The 19,496-nt window shown below is 45.2% G+C and overlaps 1 protein-coding gene and 1 pseudogene across 2 annotated transcripts; both read left to right on the top strand.

Annotated features, from left to right (window-relative positions):
- The first annotated feature begins 5,128 nt into the window (after window positions 1-5,128).
- Window positions 5,129-15,045, top strand: LOC147978298 (uncharacterized). The gene is made up of 5 exons (XM_087546206.1): window positions 5,129-6,228; window positions 10,968-10,971; window positions 11,756-12,096; window positions 12,780-12,877; window positions 13,476-15,045. Exons 1-4 carry the CDS (start codon window positions 5,253-5,255, stop codon window positions 12,848-12,850), a joined length of 1,392 nt encoding a protein of 463 aa, XP_087402332.1. The 5' UTR covers window positions 5,129-5,252; the 3' UTR covers window positions 12,851-12,877; window positions 13,476-15,045.
- Window positions 15,046-15,220: 175 nt separating this feature from the next.
- On the top strand, window positions 15,221-18,917 carry LOC125529239 (L-type lectin-domain containing receptor kinase SIT2 pseudogene; annotated as a pseudogene). Its single transcript, XR_015618056.1, has 2 exons — window positions 15,221-15,959; window positions 16,239-18,917. The product of XR_015618056.1 is annotated as an L-type lectin-domain containing receptor kinase SIT2 pseudogene (transcript).
- The last annotated feature ends 579 nt before the right edge of the window (window positions 18,918-19,496 follow it).

Below are 19,496 nucleotides of genomic sequence, written 5' to 3'. Positions count from 1 at the left end.
CAGCACCTTCCAAAACAATAGTTTCAGTTTTTACTTATTCAAGAGCATCCTACATGTGACTACTGCAACACACATTTTTTCCATATTTGTTGTCTCTAATCGGGCTTTCTTTACTAAATTTGAATACCCAGGATCACTTTTGCCTGTAGTGTTTATGAGTTTTCGCATGTTTCTATTGTCTTCTTCAAATGAGGAGTGATGAGTTAGATGAGATTAATTCTTGACCATGTTTTCCTTTCTTATAAGCTAAATTCTTCATTATGAGGTAGCTATATATATGTATATTGTTTAAATGAATGTTCCTTGCAAAAAGCAAAATATGTGATTTTATTTCTTACGAGTATCAGTAGTGAGTAGTAAAACGTAAATACAAGAGCGTGTTTTTCCTACATTTGTTGCCTTCTCATTTCCATTTGTATTTTTGTTGGAACTTTATTAAATACCTGCTTTATGCTTCTAGGAACGTCCATTGCTGGCGGATGTGATGGAAATGATGCATGCTACACAAGGTGATTGTCCGGTTTGATGTTCTAATGTGCTAAAATGGTGACAGGTAAGAAAATCTTCTGAATATAGTTCGTGAGATTTGAACTGTTTGATTTTCACTTTGGGAAATATTTGGCAGCCCATGTGGGCAGCATGTACCCTCAAACTACTGTCCATTGGACTACTGGGATTTGCTCATGCTAATAACACAGACAATCAATTTAAATGGTGGTGATGCTAAGTAAAAAATGGCTCTTTTGGAATCATAAATGATATGTAGATTATATAGCTCTTCCTTTTTTAGGGGGGGGGGGGGGGGGGGGCGCTCTCGTTTATGTTGCTGCGCTGATCATGAGTTTGTACACATGGCTCATTCATACACTGTTGCATACTCCTAGATTTTACCGTTAGATTTTGTCTGTATATGTATCAAGTTTGTAACAGATTAGCGCTTTTGTTTTCCCCAGGTGAAGAAGGGCTGCTGCATATGTTAGTTGTCACTGATTTTGTCGCATTCCATCAATGTTATCGGCAGTGTTTATATGTTATCTAAAACAACTTACCGTGTCTTAGTCTAGCCAAGTCTCTAATGCAGCAAGATGCTTTTGAATACCTGATCCAGGGAATTCAGCTTACTAGTATTACTTCAAGTCGGATTTCATCGTCTCTTGTTCTTGTTAGGTGTTTGTGCTTGTCTGGCAGGTCTTCTGTTGAGCCATGATAGTTTCAGTGTCATGTATCACTGAAACTTGTTTGTTTGAGTGTGCTTGTCAGCTGCGATTTGCAAAACATGTCTACTTTCTTGTCTTGGAAGCGAGTCAGCGCCATGTAATGGTTCATATGAGCCAGCGTACTCAGCTATTTGGTGCTGAAGATACCCGAAATCGTAGGAACTGGACAACTGAAACTGCTGTGAGTAGCTTCCTTGTTGGCAAGTGGAATTAAACCTGTAGACATGTAGTTGTGGGCTTTTACAGTTTGATTGACAAGCTCCCATTAATTTCCTGTAGATTCAGATGGATATCGGTTTCCTGCTATTCTCCCGTCCATGTATGTGCATGGGAGTTTTGACTGGCTGAACTTTCTACAGCAGTCTAGTGTGCGTTTCAGTAGTACTAATGTGTTATTGTTTCAAAACTGTTCAGATCCGAAGGTGTTGCCATTTTATGCTGTGCGGCTTGCTTGCACTGGTAGCTCCTCAACCTGAACTCTTAACACATTTTCTTTCTTGAGTGTGTAATGGAGGAAGGACATCAGTGTAGTGTACTTTTTATATTTGCGTGCTGAAAATGCCCAACCATCTATGCTTGACTACATCGGTTCAAAAGAAAGATAAAAGGAAAACCAACCGCTCGACTACATCGACTACATCGGTTGAAAAGGAAGGTATGCATAAGCAGAAGCCTGGCTGCCTGGCGTTGAAGAAACCGTGTGTGCTGCAACGATCAACCTGCCTGCCTGACTGACGCCTCATCTGAGTTACTCGCCGTTTCCAACACAAGCACACCATCGCCGTAACCATCTGACTTGGAGTATGATATTGTTCCAAAGTTAAGAGAGCAGAGTTCTGGACCTTCCGGTGCAATGCAGGCATGCAGCCAACTGTTCCTCCAGCTGCAGTCAGTGTGACTGATGATGCTTTCATCCCTTGCACACAGCTTGCAAACGAAAAAATCCTAAATATTCTGATTGGAATTATAGCAAAATCCTCTAGCTGTCAAATGGAACAAAAAATGGCTTCATTTGTTTAGCGTTTTATATTTAGGTGCCAACAGGAAAAAAATCATATTTATTTAGCTTTTAAATTTGTCATAACATTTTGAAAGCCATATTGTTCCCTCTTTTGGTGACACTATCGTACAACAGTTCTCTCATTGTGCAGGAAAAAATGTTCAAAAAACTCTGGATTTGAGCAGTCTGCACAAAATGAGTCATCCTGCTGAAACATAAGCTGCATTATTGCAGAAACGTGTCCATAGTACATTCTTGCCCTCTTATATAAAAATGAAATTCAGTTAGATCTGCATGATGGTCACTTCAAAAGGCATGACTTACAACTTATTAATGGACGACTAGATCAACCACTCCAAAAGACATCCAGCCCTGGAGCTGCTACTGCTTCGGCGCAGCTGCCGCATAAGTCTCATTCCAAACTGATCGCTGATATTCACTCCAGAGTATGGCCTCCAGAGAAGGACGATGTTTATAGCTTTGGCATTGTGATCATGGAAATTGGCAGTGGAAAAAAGAAACTCGACACTTCCCGGTCTGAAGAGGGCATCCATCTTATTACCCTATTGGATGAAAAAGTTAAGGCTGATCAGTTGGTAAATTTGATTGACAAGAACATTAACGACATGCAACGACATGAGCAAGAAGTAGTTCATATGATAAAGCTTGCAATGTGGTATCTACAGATTGATTGCAAGATAAGGCCTCAAATGTCTGAGATTATCAAAGTCCTAGAAGATACTAAGAATGCAGTGATCAACATAGAGCACAACTTTGTTCTTACAAATCTAGGAATTTTTGTTATTGATGCAAATGTAAACATCAAAGGATTGCTTTGGCTTGTAAAGCAATGAAACGGGCCAGCCCAGTTATGATGAGGGAACAAAACCCTTCAAGCGAGACGGAAGGTACACTCGCCCTAAGCGAGATATAGTCTTCGTGGTTGGCCGGGGACGTCCTCCCGTTGACTACAGTCATACATAGCGTGGTTGGTCGAGTTTTTTTTAATTCCGGTCGGTTTATTCAAATTTTAAAATGTCCATGAGTTTAAAAATATTTTTGACTTTAAAAATCTTCATATTTTTTAATGAATTCAAAATGATCATAAATTTGGAAAATTTAATGAATTTGGAACATGTTCACAATTTTTTAAAATATTCATGAACTTTAAAAATTAAAAATAGAAAAAAGGAGAATGGAAATATGAGGCCGCTTATCTAGAGTAAAATATTTGTCTGTTGTATCATGTGCCAAATGAAATGAGTAAAACACTTGTATGTTGTATCTTTCCAAATTAGTACAATCTGCAGCCGCTTCTCTTGAGTTAATTTTACATGAAAAAAGTTTTAATATTACAAGATACAACAGAAGAACAAAATTTATTCTATAGGATCTTAATGACAGCCACATTAAAAGTTCATAAATGACAGGCTGGGTCTGAAGCTTTTTATTTTCTTTTGTTGAAAGATGCAAAAGCCTTGCCCCTGTCTGTTGATAAAGAAGAATAACTGGTTCATATTTACTTTAAACGTTCTTGGCATAACAGAAAACAAATACTATGAACAGTAACAACCAAAGCAAAATATTACGTGATGCTCTTAGATTTCTTTATGAAGGGAGTATGTCTCAAAATGGTCTTTAGCTAGCTGCGCTACCTCAAGCAACCTCTCGCGACCCCCACGCGATGCCTCCCCAGGGCGCGCTGGGGGTGATCTCAAGCACGCCAACAGCCAACCACAACCACGGCCTCCCCTCTGCCGCTGCTACTGGCATAGGCCGCGGTGGCGGCGGGCCCGACACCGGGGTTGGGGTGTTGGATGCGGTGGCGCCCCTCATGGATCTACTCGGGCGAGTCCAACGAGGAGCACGCGCGCAGCGGCCAGGGCGGCGCCCTGGTCATGCGACGACGGTGCTAGCCCCCATGGCCGCCTGGAACCGACGAGTTCTCTAGCGATGGTGGGCATGGCGGCGGCCATGGATGTGGATCCCACCCAGATTCGTTGTGAGTTCTTCATGTGGATGGTCGGCGACGCGATGAGGGGTTCGGTGAGGGGATGGAGGATCTCTGCCGGAGTACTGGCGGTGACATACGTCTTCATGGCGAGGCTCCGCGTGGTTCTAGCCAACCGCGAGATCGGGACGACGCGGCTTGCGGTGAAAATCGCGCCTGACTACAGTCTTGGCGGACAATGGCAGCATCTCTGACGTCGTTTCCTTCTCGAGGCATCGTTCGTTGCAGGTCACGTCAACTTGATCGGGATGTTCTAGGGGAAACCCTAGATCTGAGTCCACCGGATTGGACGAGGATGGCGCATTCGGTGACGTTCTCCCTCTTGGGGGCATCGTTTTGGAGCAAGTGCTGGCTAGAGGGGACAAGAGGAGGAGCGGTGTTACATCTACCGAACGACCGAAGGCGGATCTCGGCGACATGGTGTAGCCAAGTTGCAGCGACGGGCGCATGTGGATGGATACGTGCAGGATGGTGGTGTCGTCTGGCATCGCGGTGACGTTGACAATAGTATGGCCTGACGAGGTGGATACGTTGATCATTCCTGTAGGTGGGACAATGGAAGATGGCGGCAACCGATCGTAGATTGTGCACCTACGGTGTGCAGAGGGTCTAACTAGAACTGTTGGTTCTCTCGGTCTGCGAGCGGGCGGCTTGTGGCCATCGGAATAAATGTAGTGCTGATATGTGGTCAGGGCATGTCATCAAAATTATAGATGTGGGGACAATAGTTGCCCGGAAGATGGCTTCAAATTGATCCATATGTTTGTTTTGTTAGGTTGTGCAATAATATAATAATAAAATGGCTATATTCCTTTTTGCTGCGCTACAACAAAGAGAAATGTTTGACAAAGCTGTAGAAAAAAATTTCTTGCGCATTTTGCAGATGCAGACGTCCGGTGAACACAACGGGGGCCCAACAGAACACAAAGTGCTAGTGTGCTACAACCGGTGAACTCACCACTCCGCTCCCCGTCCCTCCGTGTGTGGTTCCCGTGGCTAGCTAGGTCTTGCCGCCGCCGCCCAAATGAAAGAGAGCGAGGACGGCGGCCGCCGCCGCCGCCGCCGCAGGCCCCAAACCCACGCGAGTGACGAGGCCGTCGGAGTGACCCGCAGCCATCCCCAGCTTCACGCGGGCGAGGAGGGAGCCGGAGTGGCTCGCCGCCGCTCCCGTTCCCAGATCCGCGCGACTAGCGAGGGCGCTGAAGTGATCGGCCGCCGCGGAGTCTTCCCGGCGGCGCTGGCCTCGCCGATTGAAGACGACGACCTCCTGAGGGAGATCCTCCTCCGTCTTCCGCCGCAGCCCTCCTCGCTCGTCCGGGCCTCCGCGGTCTGTAAGCAGTGGCGATGCGCGGCCACCGACGCCAAGTTCCTCCGCCGCTTCCGCCTCCACCACCGGAAGCCGCCCCTCCTCGGCCTCTTCCACCGCCGCAAGGATGATATCGTCTTCACCCCCATCATGGACCGTCCCGACCGAATCCCTCCAAGTCGTTTCGACCTGCATCTCCTGGACACCGACAGCCATACCATGTGGATGGTCGAACTGCTTGATTGCCGCCACGGCCGCGTCCTTCTCATGGACACACTGTGGGACGAGGTCATCGTGTGCGAACCTATCACCGGGGAGCAGCACCGCTTGACCGTTCCGCCAGAGTTCGTAAGGAATCGCTTCACCGGGGCTGTGCTCTGTGCTGCCATCGACCATGACCACGTGCACGGAAGCTGCCACTCGAGCCCATTCAACGTGGTGTTGATCTCCGCTCTCGGAGGGAATAATCAACCTATCGCGTGTGTTTACTCCTCGGAGACTGGTGAATGGGGTGATATCATTCCATCAACCGTTTCATTTGAGCTTTTTTATGACCATACCCCTGGGTTGCTTGTTGGTAATGCCCTTTACTGGTTGTTGGATTCTATAAGCAATGATATACTTAAGTTTGATTTGGATGAGCAGAGCCTAGCTGTGATTAGGGGGCCTCCTCTTACAAATGATTTTCGCCATGGTAGTTGTTGTGAGGAGTTAGTTGCAAATAGTAAAGTGAGAAGGGTTAAAATGTAAATGTAGTTTGTATATACTGAGACAAAGAGGAATGAATCGGGAGAAAAGGTTCTTCCAGAAATCCCTAGCTTCCCCCCTTAGCTTCCTGGCTAGAGAAGAGAAATCCACAAAATCCAACAACATGGTGTCAGAGCAGGTGCTGTAGCCGCCGCCGGCGACCAAGGGAATGGTGGCGCTCCTTGCTGTTGTCGAAGAGAGAATAGGAGTGCTTCTGGTGGTGGACTGGAGCGAATAGAAGAAGGAGCTGCGGCCAGGGTGTGAGGCGGTTCAGCGGGTTGGAGTTGAAGCTGGTGGCTGTGCGACCTGGGAGTGGTGCTCCTGCTTGTAGCCTTGTGCAGGCTGCTCGAAATCGAAAGCCTCGGCAAGGGTGTCGCCGGCAGAGAGCCAGCGCACGGATTGTGTACGGTTGGGGCAGCAGTTGGTGGAGAGCCACTGATTTGGAGGCGAGCAGAACTGTAGGTGTGGAAGCAGGCTGGAGGTGCCAAGCAGAGGTGTAGGAGAGTGTTCCCTGGAGGTGGTTGCGTGGTGTTGCTGGGCAAGATTTGTGTCCAGAAGGAGGCAGGAGCTGCTGTTGTGTTGCAACAGAGAAAGAAGCACCAAAGGTCACAAGTGTGCTTGGTCCTGAAGCAAGAGGATTTCTGGGCTGCTGAAGACCAGGTCAGAGCAGCACATCAAGGAGAGGTTTGCAACGATGGGTGACAAGGATGCCGCTCCATCGGGAGTCACGGCAGGGGAGCTTGCAGCGGTGTTGCAAGCCATGGATGAGAAATACAGATTGTTGTTCGAGGCTATGAGCAAGCAAGGAGGGAGTTCAAAACCAGAAGCAGAGGTCAAGGAGGAGGTTCATCCATTGCAGATGCCCCTGGTGAAGTTAGATGGGTCTGAAACCTATGCAAGTTGGGCAGAGCACGCAGAGACAATTCTTGTCTCAAGAAGTCTAGAGGGCTATATACATGGGGCAATTGAAAAACCAGCTGACGAGAACTCCAAGGAAGGCCAGAAGTGGAAGATGACCAACGCATTGGTGAGAGCATGGCTGCTGAGTTCAGTCTCACCTCAAATTGCTAAGCAGGTGGAAAGGATTAAGGAGGCGTCAGAAATTTGGCGGCTACTGAAAGGTACATATTCTGGAGTCGGTAATGAGATGCTTGCTTGTAAAATTCAGAAGGAGCTGCAGGGGTTGAGTCAGGGTGACAAATCAGTTGTGGATTATGTGTCTGAGTTGAAGAGATTGTGGAGTGAGATTGATTACTTTGATCCAATTGATATGGAGTGTGGCAAGTGTATTGAGAAATTTAACAAGTGGACGGAAAAGAGACGTGTGAGGGACTTCCTAAATGGACTTCATTCTAAGTATGAAAACAGGAGGGCTGCACTGTATGGTAGCGGAAAGCTTCCTACACTGGAGCAGGCAATATCAGCTATCATTAGTGAGGAAACCAGGTTGAAATTAGAGGCAGCCGGGTCAGTGATGCAAGGTATCATGCAGCGGCGATCAGCACTCTATGCAGCAGAGGGTGGAAATTATCAAAGGTCGGGATCAAATACAACTGAGAAGAAATGCTTCGAGTGCGGTCAGCCAGGACATTTGAAGTTTTCATGCCCTGAGTTAATGGGAGGCGGCAGAGGAAGAGGGCAGGACTGGCGTGGAAGAGGCTGTGGCCGTGGGCTTGAAGGACGAGGCTACCGTGGGCGAGGTACACGCCCTGCTGCTAAAGCAAACACGTCGGTGATCACTGAAAATACCACCCAAACTATGAGTGTTGAGATGACTGCTGAGGATTGGGAGAAGTGGTGTCAATTCAAGGGGCTTTCTCTAGGTGACAAGCCAACTGTTGAAGCGCCTACCTCTGCAGCCTTAGCAAATTTTGATGGTAACAACTCTCACACTGTGATAGATAAGTCCATTGATGCACCATGGTTATTAGATTCAGGTGCATCTAGACATATGGCTGGTTCCTACAGAAATTTTATTGACTATACTCCTGATTTAAATAAGCAAACCGTTAAATTAGCTGATGGCTCCTCCCAAACCATTATGGGATCAGGGACAATTATGTGTAGCACTGATATGTCTTTGTCATCTGTTTTGCATGTTCCCTCGTTCCCAATAAATCTGCTATCCATCAGTTGCATCACAAATGAACTTAATTGTGTTGCTATCTTCTTTCCATCATGGTGCTTGTTTCAGGAACTTGGGACTGGAAGAAGACTTGGGACGGGGATCATGCATGATGGACTGTATTATCTGGATAATAATGTGCCACCTGTGGTTGCAGCTGTTGCGTCCCTTACACCACTTGACGAATTCCTTCTTCACCACCGCAGGCTAGGACATATGTCTTTTGTCACCCTTGGTAGGCTTTATCCTGCTCTTTATAGTAAAGTTAACCAGGGGAGTCTAGTATGTGACGCTTGTCAATATGGTAAACAAACACGTAGCTCCTATACATCGTCTGATAATAGAAGTGACACACCACTTCAAGTTATACATTCTGATGTGTGGGGTCCTAGTGGAGTTCCATCTTTAAATGGATATCGCTCGTTTGTTACCTTTATTGACTGTTGTACTAGAGTGACTTGGGTTTATGTGTTGAAGAACAAGAACGATGTGTTTGAATGCTTTGTTGATTTTCATAATATGATCAGAACACAATATAATGCTTGTGTGAAAACATTTCGCACTGATAATGGCACGGAGTATGTGAACAAGGAATTTGATGAGTACTTATCCAGTTTTGGGATTATTCATCACACAACTTGTCCAGGTACTTCAGAGCAGAATGGTTTGGCAGAAAGGAAGAATAGACATCTTCTGGAAATCACTCGTTGCATAATGATATCTATGAATGTTCCTAAGTTTTTGTGGGGTGAAGCTGTAATGACAGCTGCTTACTTGATGAATAGAATGCCATCCAGGGTACTTGGTTATAAAACACCGTTAGAGTGTCTAACGGGTGAAACAAAATATGTGGTTCCACCTAAGGTCTTTGGGTGTGTTTGTTTTGTGAAGGATTATAGACCATCTGTTGGCAAGCTAGATCCAAAGGCGTTAAAGTGTGTATTCGTGGGGTACTCTGGTAAGCAGAAGGGATATAAATGTTGGTGTCCATCTGAAAGGAGAATGTTTGTGAGTATGGATGTGGTATTTAGGGAGCAGGAACCATTCTATGGTGAACCGACGGATTTAACCGATGTCTTCCCTGATTTGTTTGCTAATGAAAATGAAAATTTAGATGCAGATTGTGAGACAGGGGGAGATAAGGAAGACGAAGATGATGCAACATCAAGAAAGATGATAATTGGGGTAATTCCAATGGAAACAGAGCAAGAACGAAGACATGAGCAGCAGTATGATACATCAAGTGAAGCATTCCGGTGGCCAAAACCAAATGAGGAAAGGGAGATTTAGGTGTATACACGAAGACGTCGTATTGAGGAGGAAAGGATGCAAGTGTTGGAACCTGAGCCTGAGGCTTATGGGCAACATGGTGAGCAAGAGAAGGAGGCTGACCAACAAGATAATACTCAAGTTCAAACTAGTGATACTGGACCTTCCTTGGACAGTGGTAACATCTCTTCTCAATATGACGACCTTGATGTCCCAATAGCTTATAGAAAGCAACCACGAGCTAGTGCCAGAAAATTGCCCTCTAAATTGGATCCTTATAATGTCTCCAACTATGTCTCTTATGACATTGTTGGTCCTTCTTACAAGTCCTTTATTGCAGCGCTGGATTCTGCAGAACCCTTACCACGGGACTGGCAGGAGGCAAAATTAAACCCAAAATGGAGGGCAGCAATGCTTGAGGAGATGTCTGCTCTTGACAAGAATAATACATGGGTAATTACTCCACTTCCTTGTAACAAGAAAGTGGTAGGTTGCAAATGGGTGTTTACCATAAAACATACACCCGAAGGGAAAGTAGATAGATATAAGGCGAGACTTGTGGCGAAAGGTTATAGCCAGACATATGGGGTGGACTATGATGAAACCTTCGCCCCAGTTGCAAAGATGAACACCATCAGAGCTTTAATCTCGGTGGCAGCAAATAACAATTGGAAGTTGTTTCAGCTAGATGTGAAGAATGCATTTCTTCATGGAGATTTGAAAGAAGAAGTTTATATGGAGATTCCACCAGGGTTCAGTGGGCCTGAGACAATGGGTAAAGTGTGTAGATTGAAGAAATCACTTTATGGACTTAAACAGTCACCAAGGGCTTGGTTTGGGAGATTTCGCAAGGAAGTCTGCACTTTGGGTTTTCGACAAAGCAATGCTAACCATACCCTTTTCTTTAAGCACCACGAAAATAAAACTGTCGTATTGGTCGTATATGTTGATGACATTGTGATCACAGGGAATGATGATGTGGAGATAAAGAACTTGAAGAAAATGTTGGCGAAGTCATTTGAAGTCAAAGACCTTGGCTTCCTCCACTTCTTCCTGGGAATAGAAGTAGCTTATGGAGCTCAAGGTATCTATATCTCTCAAAGGAAATATGTGCTTGATCTTCTCGCTGAAACTAGGATGCTTGAAAGTAAACCAGCTGCCACACCAATTGAGCCAAACCTTCGTATTACAGCCAATTCAGGAGAACCTGTTGATAGGGGGAGATACCAGAGACTTGTGATCTGTTTAATCTATCTATCCCATACTAGACCAGACATTGCATATGCTGTAAGCCTCGTGAGTAAATATATGCATGATCCTCGATCAGGTCATCTAGATGCAGTAAATAGAATTCTGCGGTATCTCAAAGGTTGTCCTGGAAAAGGAATTCTCCTTTCCAACCATGGGCATCTAGAAGTTGAGGGATACACAGACGCTGATTGGGCTGGGTGCTTGGATGACAGGAGATCCACTTCAGGTTATTGCATCTTCTTGGGAGGAAATTTAGTCAGTTGGAGGAGTAAGAAGCAAAGTGTTGTCGCCAGATCCACGGCAGAAGCAGAGCTGCGATCCATGGCTTCAGGGCTATGTGAGTTGTTATGGCTTCGATTATTATTAACTGAACTTCGGTTGTTTAAAGGAGGACCACTCAGGCTCCATTGTGATAATCAAGCCGCAATCAACATTGTCAACAATCCGGTTCAGCATGATAGAACAAAACATATCGAAATTGATAGACATTTTATTAAGGAGAAACTTGATGAGGGAGTACTTCAAGTAGGTTTTGTTAAAACTGGAGACCAACTTGCGGATGTATTAACAAAGGGCGTGAGTGTTGTATCCTTCTTTAAGTTGTGTGGCAAGATGGGGCTCTTAGACATTTTCACCCCATCTTGAGGGGGAGTGTTGTGAGGAGTTAGTTGCAAATAGTAAAGTGAGAAGGGTTAAAATGTAAATGTAGTTTGTATATACTGAGACAAAGAGGAATGAATCGGGAGAAAAGGTTCTTCCAGAAATCCCTAGCTTCCCCCCTTAGCTTCCTGGCTAGAGAAGAGAAATCCACAAAATCCAACAACAGTAGTCATTGCATCATCCAGGCTGGGGATGGCGCGATTGGGTTCGCCATATTGTCTTACCCTCACTTACAAATGTGGCAGAGGAATATCAACTTTCACGGTGTTGCCACATGGGTGCTATGGAAAACAATTGACATGCCTATGATTATTGGGCTCCCTAAACATATTCAAGGAAAGAGGACACTTATAAGACGCATATTGGGATCCCTTGAGGATAGTGATGAAATACTTCTATCTGTGGGCCGTGGTGCATATAAGGTTCAACTTAAGTCGATGAAGTCTAAAAAACTTTGTGAAAACAGCTATTTAACTCGATATCATTCTTTCAACAGTTTCTATCCTCCAGGTGATTTTTCATCCTTAGTCCTCATAATGTAGGAGTAACTTAATCTCGGTGTGTTCTATACATGCATGTTCGAATACCTCCTGTCATGATTCTCAAGTGTAACTGCTTAAACTTAGTTACCGTCCATTTGCTACATAGACAAACTTATAGCTAATATATGTTATCATTCAATATATTTGTCTTCATGCTTCATATTCATTTCCTAGACAGACAAGCTTATGGCCTTCTTCTGTGTTATCATTCAACGTAGTTGTATCCATCCTGCAAGTGACTTATGTAAGACACCTTTTTTCCGCATTTGTTGTCTCTAAGCAGGCTCTGTTTACTTAATTTGAATACCCAAGATCACTTTTGCCGGTAGTGTTTATGAGTTTTCGCATGTTTCTCTTTTGTCTTCTTGAAATGAGGAGTGATGAGTTAAATGAGATCAATGCTAGGCCATGTCTTCCTTTCTTATAAGCTAAACTTTATTATGAGATAGCTATGTATATGTATATTGTTTAAATGAATATTCCTTGCAAAAAGCAACATATATAGTTTTATTTCTTACTATGTAAAACGTAAATACAAGAGTGCATCTTTTTCTTATATTTGTCAATTCATATATGTAACTCACTGTTGCCTTCTCATATCCATTTGTATTTTTGTTGAAACTTTATTAAATGATTGCCTTATGCTTCTAGGCACATCCGTTACTGGTGGATTTGATGGAGCTGACATGATGCATGGTACACAAGGTGATTGTTTGGTTTGATGTTCTAATGTGCTGAAATGGTAACAGGTAAGAATCTTCTGAATATAGTTTGTGAGATTTGAAATGTTTGATTTTCACTTTGTGAAATATTTGATGGCTAGTGTGGGTAGCATGTACCCTCAAACTACTGTCCATTCGACTATAGGGATTCACACATGCTAATAACGCAGAAAAAAATTTAAAATGGTAGTGATGCTAAGTAAAAAATTGCTCTCTTTTGGATCAAAATGATATGCAGACGTTGTATCCTCAGAGTTCCCCTTTGGTTTAGCTGTTTCATAATCTATAAGTTGCAATCAATATATATTAGTTGCCAATTTCGTTACTACAAGCATCAGCTGCATCATTCAACTCCATCACCTCACAAATTCATGTTATAAGGTTGGAAGATTTACTTTGTTGCCATCTGTATTTCGAGGAGATATAGTCAGCAATATGATATAGCTCTTCCTTTTTAGGGGGTGGGGGTAGGGGTATTGTATAGCTCTTCTTTATGTTTCTGTGCTGATCATGAGTTTGTACACATGTCTTGTTCATACACTGTTACATACTCCTATATGTTACTGTTAGAATTTATCTGTATCTGTATCAAGTTAGTAACAGATTAGTGCTTTTTTTTCCCCAGGTGAGGAAGGGCTGTTGCAGATGTTAGTTGTCACTGAATTTGTCGCATTCCATAAATGTTGTCGGCAATGTTTATATGTTACCTAAAACAACTTACAGTGTCTTATTCTAGCCAAGTCTCTATAATGTAGCGAGATGCTTTTGAATACCTGATCCAGGGAATTTCAGCTTACTAGCATTGTATCAAATCAGATTTCGTGGTCTTGTTAGCTGTTTGTGCTCCGCAGCTCTTCTGTTGAGCCATGATAGTTTCAGTGCCATGCATCACCGAAACGTGTTTGTTTGAGTGTGCTTGTCAGCTGCGGTTTGAAAAGCATGCCTACTTTCTTGTCTTGAAAGCGAGTTTTGCTTTGCTGCCGCTTGTCCAATACTTACCTTGCAATGGTTCATATGAGCCAGAGTACTCATCATTGACTCAGCTATTTGGTGCTGAAGATACTTGAAATCGCAGGAACTGGACAGCTGAAACTGCTGCGAGTAGAGCAGCTTCCTTGTTGGCAAGTGGAATTAAACCTGTAGGTGTGTGCTTTTACAGTTTGATTGTGAAGCTCATATTTTCCTGTAGATTGAGAAGGATGTCGAGTACCTCCTGGTGGCAAAGCTTTCTGCAGCAGTTTAGTATTGTTCCCAAATTGTTCAGATCCGAAGGTGTTGCCATTTATGTTGTGCGGCTTGCTTGCATTGGTTTCTCCTCAACCTGAACTGAACACATTTTCTTTCTTCAGTGTGTAATGGAGGAAGGAAAAATGGTTGATAACACCAAGAGGCACGGACAGAGATGTGCCACATCAGAGTACTTCTCTGTAGATTCGTGTGCTGGAAATGTTCAATGATCTATGATTGACTGCATTGATCAAAAAGAAGAGAAAAAACCAGTTTTGAGCATAAGCAGAAGCCTGTCTGCCTGTCGTTGAAGAAACCATGTGTACTGCAACGATCAACCTGCCTTTTGTTTGAAGTACAGTGCTGCATGCATTAGTCTGTTTCTAACACAAGCATGCCATAGCTGTAACCATCTGACTAGTGTGATATTGTTCCAAAGTTCAGAGAACATAGTGCTGGATCTTCGGCTGCAATGCAATGCAGCCCACCCTTCCTGTAGCTGCACTCAGTGATTATGATGATGCTTTCATCCCTTGCACACAGCTTTGCAAGCGCAAATTCCTAAATATGCTGATTGGAAGAATTATAGCAAAGCCCTCTAGCTTTCAAATGGAACAAAAAAAGGCTTCATTTGTTTACCATTATACATTTGGCTGTCAACAGAAAAAAATTCATATTTATTAAGCTTTTAAAATTTTCATAACAGTTTGAAAGCCATATTGTTCCATCTTTTGAGGGAACCGATCCATCTTTCTACACTTGAGAACTTGATTCATTTGACACTACCCCCTCTGCCCTCTGGACACTATTGTACAACAGATCTCTCTCATTGTGCAGGAAAAAAATGTTTAAAAAACTAATTTGAGCACTCTGCACAAAATGAGTCATTCTGCTGAAACATAAGCTGTATTATTGCATAAAATGTGTTCATAGTCCATTTTTGCCCTCTTCTACCGAAAAGGAAATTCAGTTAGATCTGCATGATGGCCACTCCAGATAAAGTTGAAGTATTATGTAGGAAATGTGAAGCAACAAAGGATGTTCATGCCTTTTTTAACCTAGTGGATTATTGATAGTAAAAACCGCACTTGTTGATACTAAACATTTGGTGTTTAGTAGATTGCACTTGTTGCTACTAAGCACTTGTTTTGCTTTCATATGGCGCATTTCTCTGCTTTCTTCACATGATTTGGTGTTTAGTAGAAACATGCTATTAATTTCAACTATGATAGCTACAAACAGATTTGTGTTGAAGGGAGAAATAAAATTGAGTTATTCATCTGTTGTAGGGGCTCAGCAGCTGCTTGGAATCTACTCAAGACCTGGAAATTTTACCGACGAAAATGCGTTATTCACCATGGTTCTGTGGTTCCCGTGCAACAGAGAAGGATGGCCAGAGCCTCGTTAATATCTCTGGAGTACTGAAGCAGCAGCATTGAGTCTACAATTGACTCTGGATATCGACATGCACTGAACTACTCCACTGGCGTCACCATTAACTCCGGTTAGCAGTCAAAGGCCAAAACGACCAGTTCATGGCTAGGGACAAGGAAAGAATTTATGATTTCTATGACCAGTCTCTTGACTAGCCTGTCATGCCGTGATCTGTAGGGCACCAATGTCTCATTCACTGTAACCTAACCTTGTGTTCCACATGCAGCCAACAAAGGTGGCGAAAGCCTCGTTGTCCCGGTGCCGTGGCCAATGTGGAAAGAATATAATCCACACATCTTAGTTTCTCTAGAGTACTTCTGGAAGCAGCAACTTGTATTGGTCATGATCTAGACCTGTAGAATCGAGGCCACTTTGGAAGAACTTGTAACCGAATTGGCCAGGCTCGTGGCTCGGATGATTGACTGACCAATTACACCGCAAGGAGCTGGTATGACTGCTCCTACACGATGATATGTCACTCTGCTTCTGCTATATATTCTTGGCTAGCAGCAATAATATTGTGATTTCAAATTACAGTGGTTTACTGAACTATGTGGTAGAAATTTTGAAATGGTTGCGATAGCCCTGGCTTGCATGTCCACTAACACATGCTCATACAGACATGCAGTATATCTCGGTATCTCATATGGCAGTAGGTAGGAGTACAATGAATATAGATTGGGAGATTGTTGTGTGAGGCAATAATTGTGTTTTTGCTGTTTTGCAGGTCATTAAACCGGATACTAGTCTACAGCTCCAGTAAGGACGATCGATCGTCGTCAGTGGACAGTAGGACTCATTCAAACTGACATCGACATGTACTGAAACTAGCGGCGAAGACTACAGACCATTGACCCCGGTTGGCAGTTCATGGCCATGAGTAGTAGTAATAGTTGCCTTACTCCTCCCACCATACCCACACAACCAAAGGGGCAGAGAAAGAAGCTCCACTCAGAAATCCAGCAAATCACCCATGCCAGGTCTGATCTGGTTGTGTGTGCTCTTGATCGTCTCTTTCCATGATGATGGTGTTGCTGTTGCTGGCGTCGGGGAGTTCATCTACAATGGGTTCACCGGCAGCAACCTCCGCCTCGACGGTGCGGCTTCCATTGCGCAAGATGGAGTCCTCACTCTAACGACGAGCAGCCATGACATCCAGGGCCATGGCTTCCATCATGAAGCTCTTCCATTCGTCCGTTCCCATGGCGTTGCCATGTATTTCTCATCCACTTTCGTGTTCACCATCACACCAAACAACTCTGGTCATTCCGGGGAAGGGATGGCGTTCGTCATCTCCTTGGCCCCGCCTCTTGCTGCCTTGCCAGGGCGATACTTGGGCCTTTCCGATCCTTATTATGATGACACAAACCGTTTCTTTGCCATAGAGCTCGACACTGTCACCGACCCGGAGTTCAAAGATATAGACGACAACCATGTCGGGATTGATCTCAACAACCTGACGTCCACCTTCTTTTCAACAGCAGGCTACTATAGTGGCGACGTTGAGGACTATGAGGACTCTGAGGTGCAAACGTTTGATCCATTGAGGCTTTCTAGCGGAAATCCGATGCAGGTTTGGGTGGACTATGACGGCGCGTCAATGCAGCTCGACATCAGGCTTGCTCTTGTCCCCATGTATAAGCCCTATTCGCCGCTGCTGTCTTACACCGTTGACCTCGCCACGTTGCTGAGGGATGATTCCAAGTCGAAGGCAGGGGTTCCCACCATGGCATATGTCGGCTTCTCTGCTGCCACGGGCGATAAGCGTTGCGGGACTCATCAAATTCTTGGGTGGAGCTTCAACATGCTTGGGCCGGCCAAACCACTTAATTACTCGGCGTTGCCATTAAAGCAGCTCCGAGTTAATGCTACACAAGAAGCCAGTTACTACAAGGGAAAGGTCGTCAAATGGTTGCCTGCAGCAGCATCTTCGCTTGCTGTTCTTGCAGGCTTAACAGCTTGCCTTCTCCTTCGATGGTGGTGCAAGATCAGGAACTCACGGTGGGATGAAGACTGGGAGGCCGAGCTCGGTCCCCGCCGCTTCGCTTACAAGGACCTCTGTAGAGCAACCAATGGCTTCCGTGACATGCAACTCCTTGGGAAAGGTGGCTTTGGGCGGGTCTACGGAGGGGTCCTCGCCTGCTCCAGCGTGCGGGTGGCGGTGAAACGGATCTCCTCGGAGTCAAGGCAGGGGCTGACCCAATTCACAGCGGAGATCATGATCCTTGGCCGCCTACGACACCGGAACCTCGTTCGCTTGATCGGCTATTGCCGGCACAAAGACGAGCTTCTCCTGGTCTACGAGTACATGCCCAATGGCAGCCTGGACAGGTACCTACACACCCACAATAGGCACACGGTGCTCTCCTGGCCTCAGAGGCTTCACATCATCAAAGGTGTTGCATCCGGGCTTCTGTACCTCCACGAGGACTGGGAGCAGGTCATCTTACACCGTGACGTCAAGGCCAGCAACGTCCTTCTCGACGGGGAGATGAATGGCCGGCTGGGTGACTTCGGCCTTGCGAGGCTGCACGACCACGGCGCCGATGCGCATACCACGCATGTGGCCGGCACGAGGGGCTACCTCGCCCCCGAGTTGATGAGGTTCGGTAAAGCGACAAAGGCCACAGATGTGTTCGCCTTTGGCGCTTTCATTCTGGAGGTGGCCTGCGGGAGGTGGCCGATGGGGCTCAACGCCCGTGGCGAGCTCTTGGTGCTCGTCCAGTGGGTGCACGACGTGTGGGCGAGCGGCTCCGGCGCTGGTTTGATCGTCGACAGCTTGGATCCAAGACTGGTCGACTATGTCGCTAACGAGGCGGAGCTGGTGCTCAAACTTGGGTTGTTGTGCTCACACCCTTTACCCGCGGCGAGACCTGGAATGCGCCTCGTCATGCGGTACCTCGACGGGGACTTACCTTTGCCTGAGTTCTCTCCTGGGTATCTCAGCATTATTGATGTCGACCAGGTTCTTGATGAAGTGACTCCCTGACTCCCTCCGTGGCGAACAGCATTACAGGTCTGTCTGGAGGTAGATGATACATTGAGGATGGTTGATTTATTATTTCTGATTGGTGTTAAGTTTACAAGGACAATATATATGGGAGAAAAACCCTGGGCATGTGGACTTTGAGTGATGAAAATGTGTGCGCGCCTACTGAAAAAAACTGGGCAATTTGCAGTCAGATCCTAGTCGAAATTGGTAGCATGCATGTTCAAAAACGCTCCTAGCTCCAACAAAAGCAGATAAATGGACATAATGACAGAAATTGTTGGGCCACTCATGTATGTATAGATCTCCAGCAAAGCAGATAACATGGATCAATTACAAGTCAAGTGCTTTCAAGTCACTCATGTACATGTCTGCTACTGTGACCATGTAAATATGTAAAATGATTTTTGCTGCTCATGTTTTGTCTGCTACCGTGATCGACCAGGCTATATGTATATGACATCAGATTTCACGACAATCTGAAAATTATTGTATAAGAAGTTGCTGCAGATACCTTGTTGCACGACCGATTGGTACGAGGAGCCCCAGACCTGTACTCAAGCACAGACCCCAAAAGATGCGGTGAATGAATCGTAGCGATGCAAATAGAAGAAGAAATGAAAAGGAGAAGGCCCAGCTTTCTGGGTGCTGCGGGGCGGCGGCGGAGGAGGAGGTCGATGGGTGCCGTAGTAGGGCCGCTGTGGCGGAGGGGATGTGTAGCTAGGGACGAGTAGCGGCCTGTCACGGGAAGCGCAAGGGTACCCCCTAACATCGGAACTCGAGAGATGGACCAATCGCCGCCGCCGACAGAGCCTGGGGCGGCGGAGTGAGGAATTAACGGACTTTGGGCCCTGTGGTTGGGCTTGTTCAGGTTTTGGTTTTCATTTATTTACCAGACTTTTTTTTTGAGGGATGAAGAACTTTGTTCATTCATCGAAAACCACAGTTTGTGGGATACAAAACCTGTTGTAGCATTTGATGAATATAAACTTGGTT

The sequence above is a fragment of the Triticum urartu genome, chromosome 3A (assembly GCF_056163025.1).
Source record: "Triticum urartu cultivar PI428250 chromosome 3A, HENAU_Tu73, whole genome shotgun sequence".
In the NCBI taxonomy this organism is placed as follows: Eukaryota; Viridiplantae; Streptophyta; class Magnoliopsida; order Poales; family Poaceae; genus Triticum; species Triticum urartu.
Note: the sequence above shows the minus strand (reverse complement) of the source record. Positions and strands in the feature narration are given on the sequence as shown.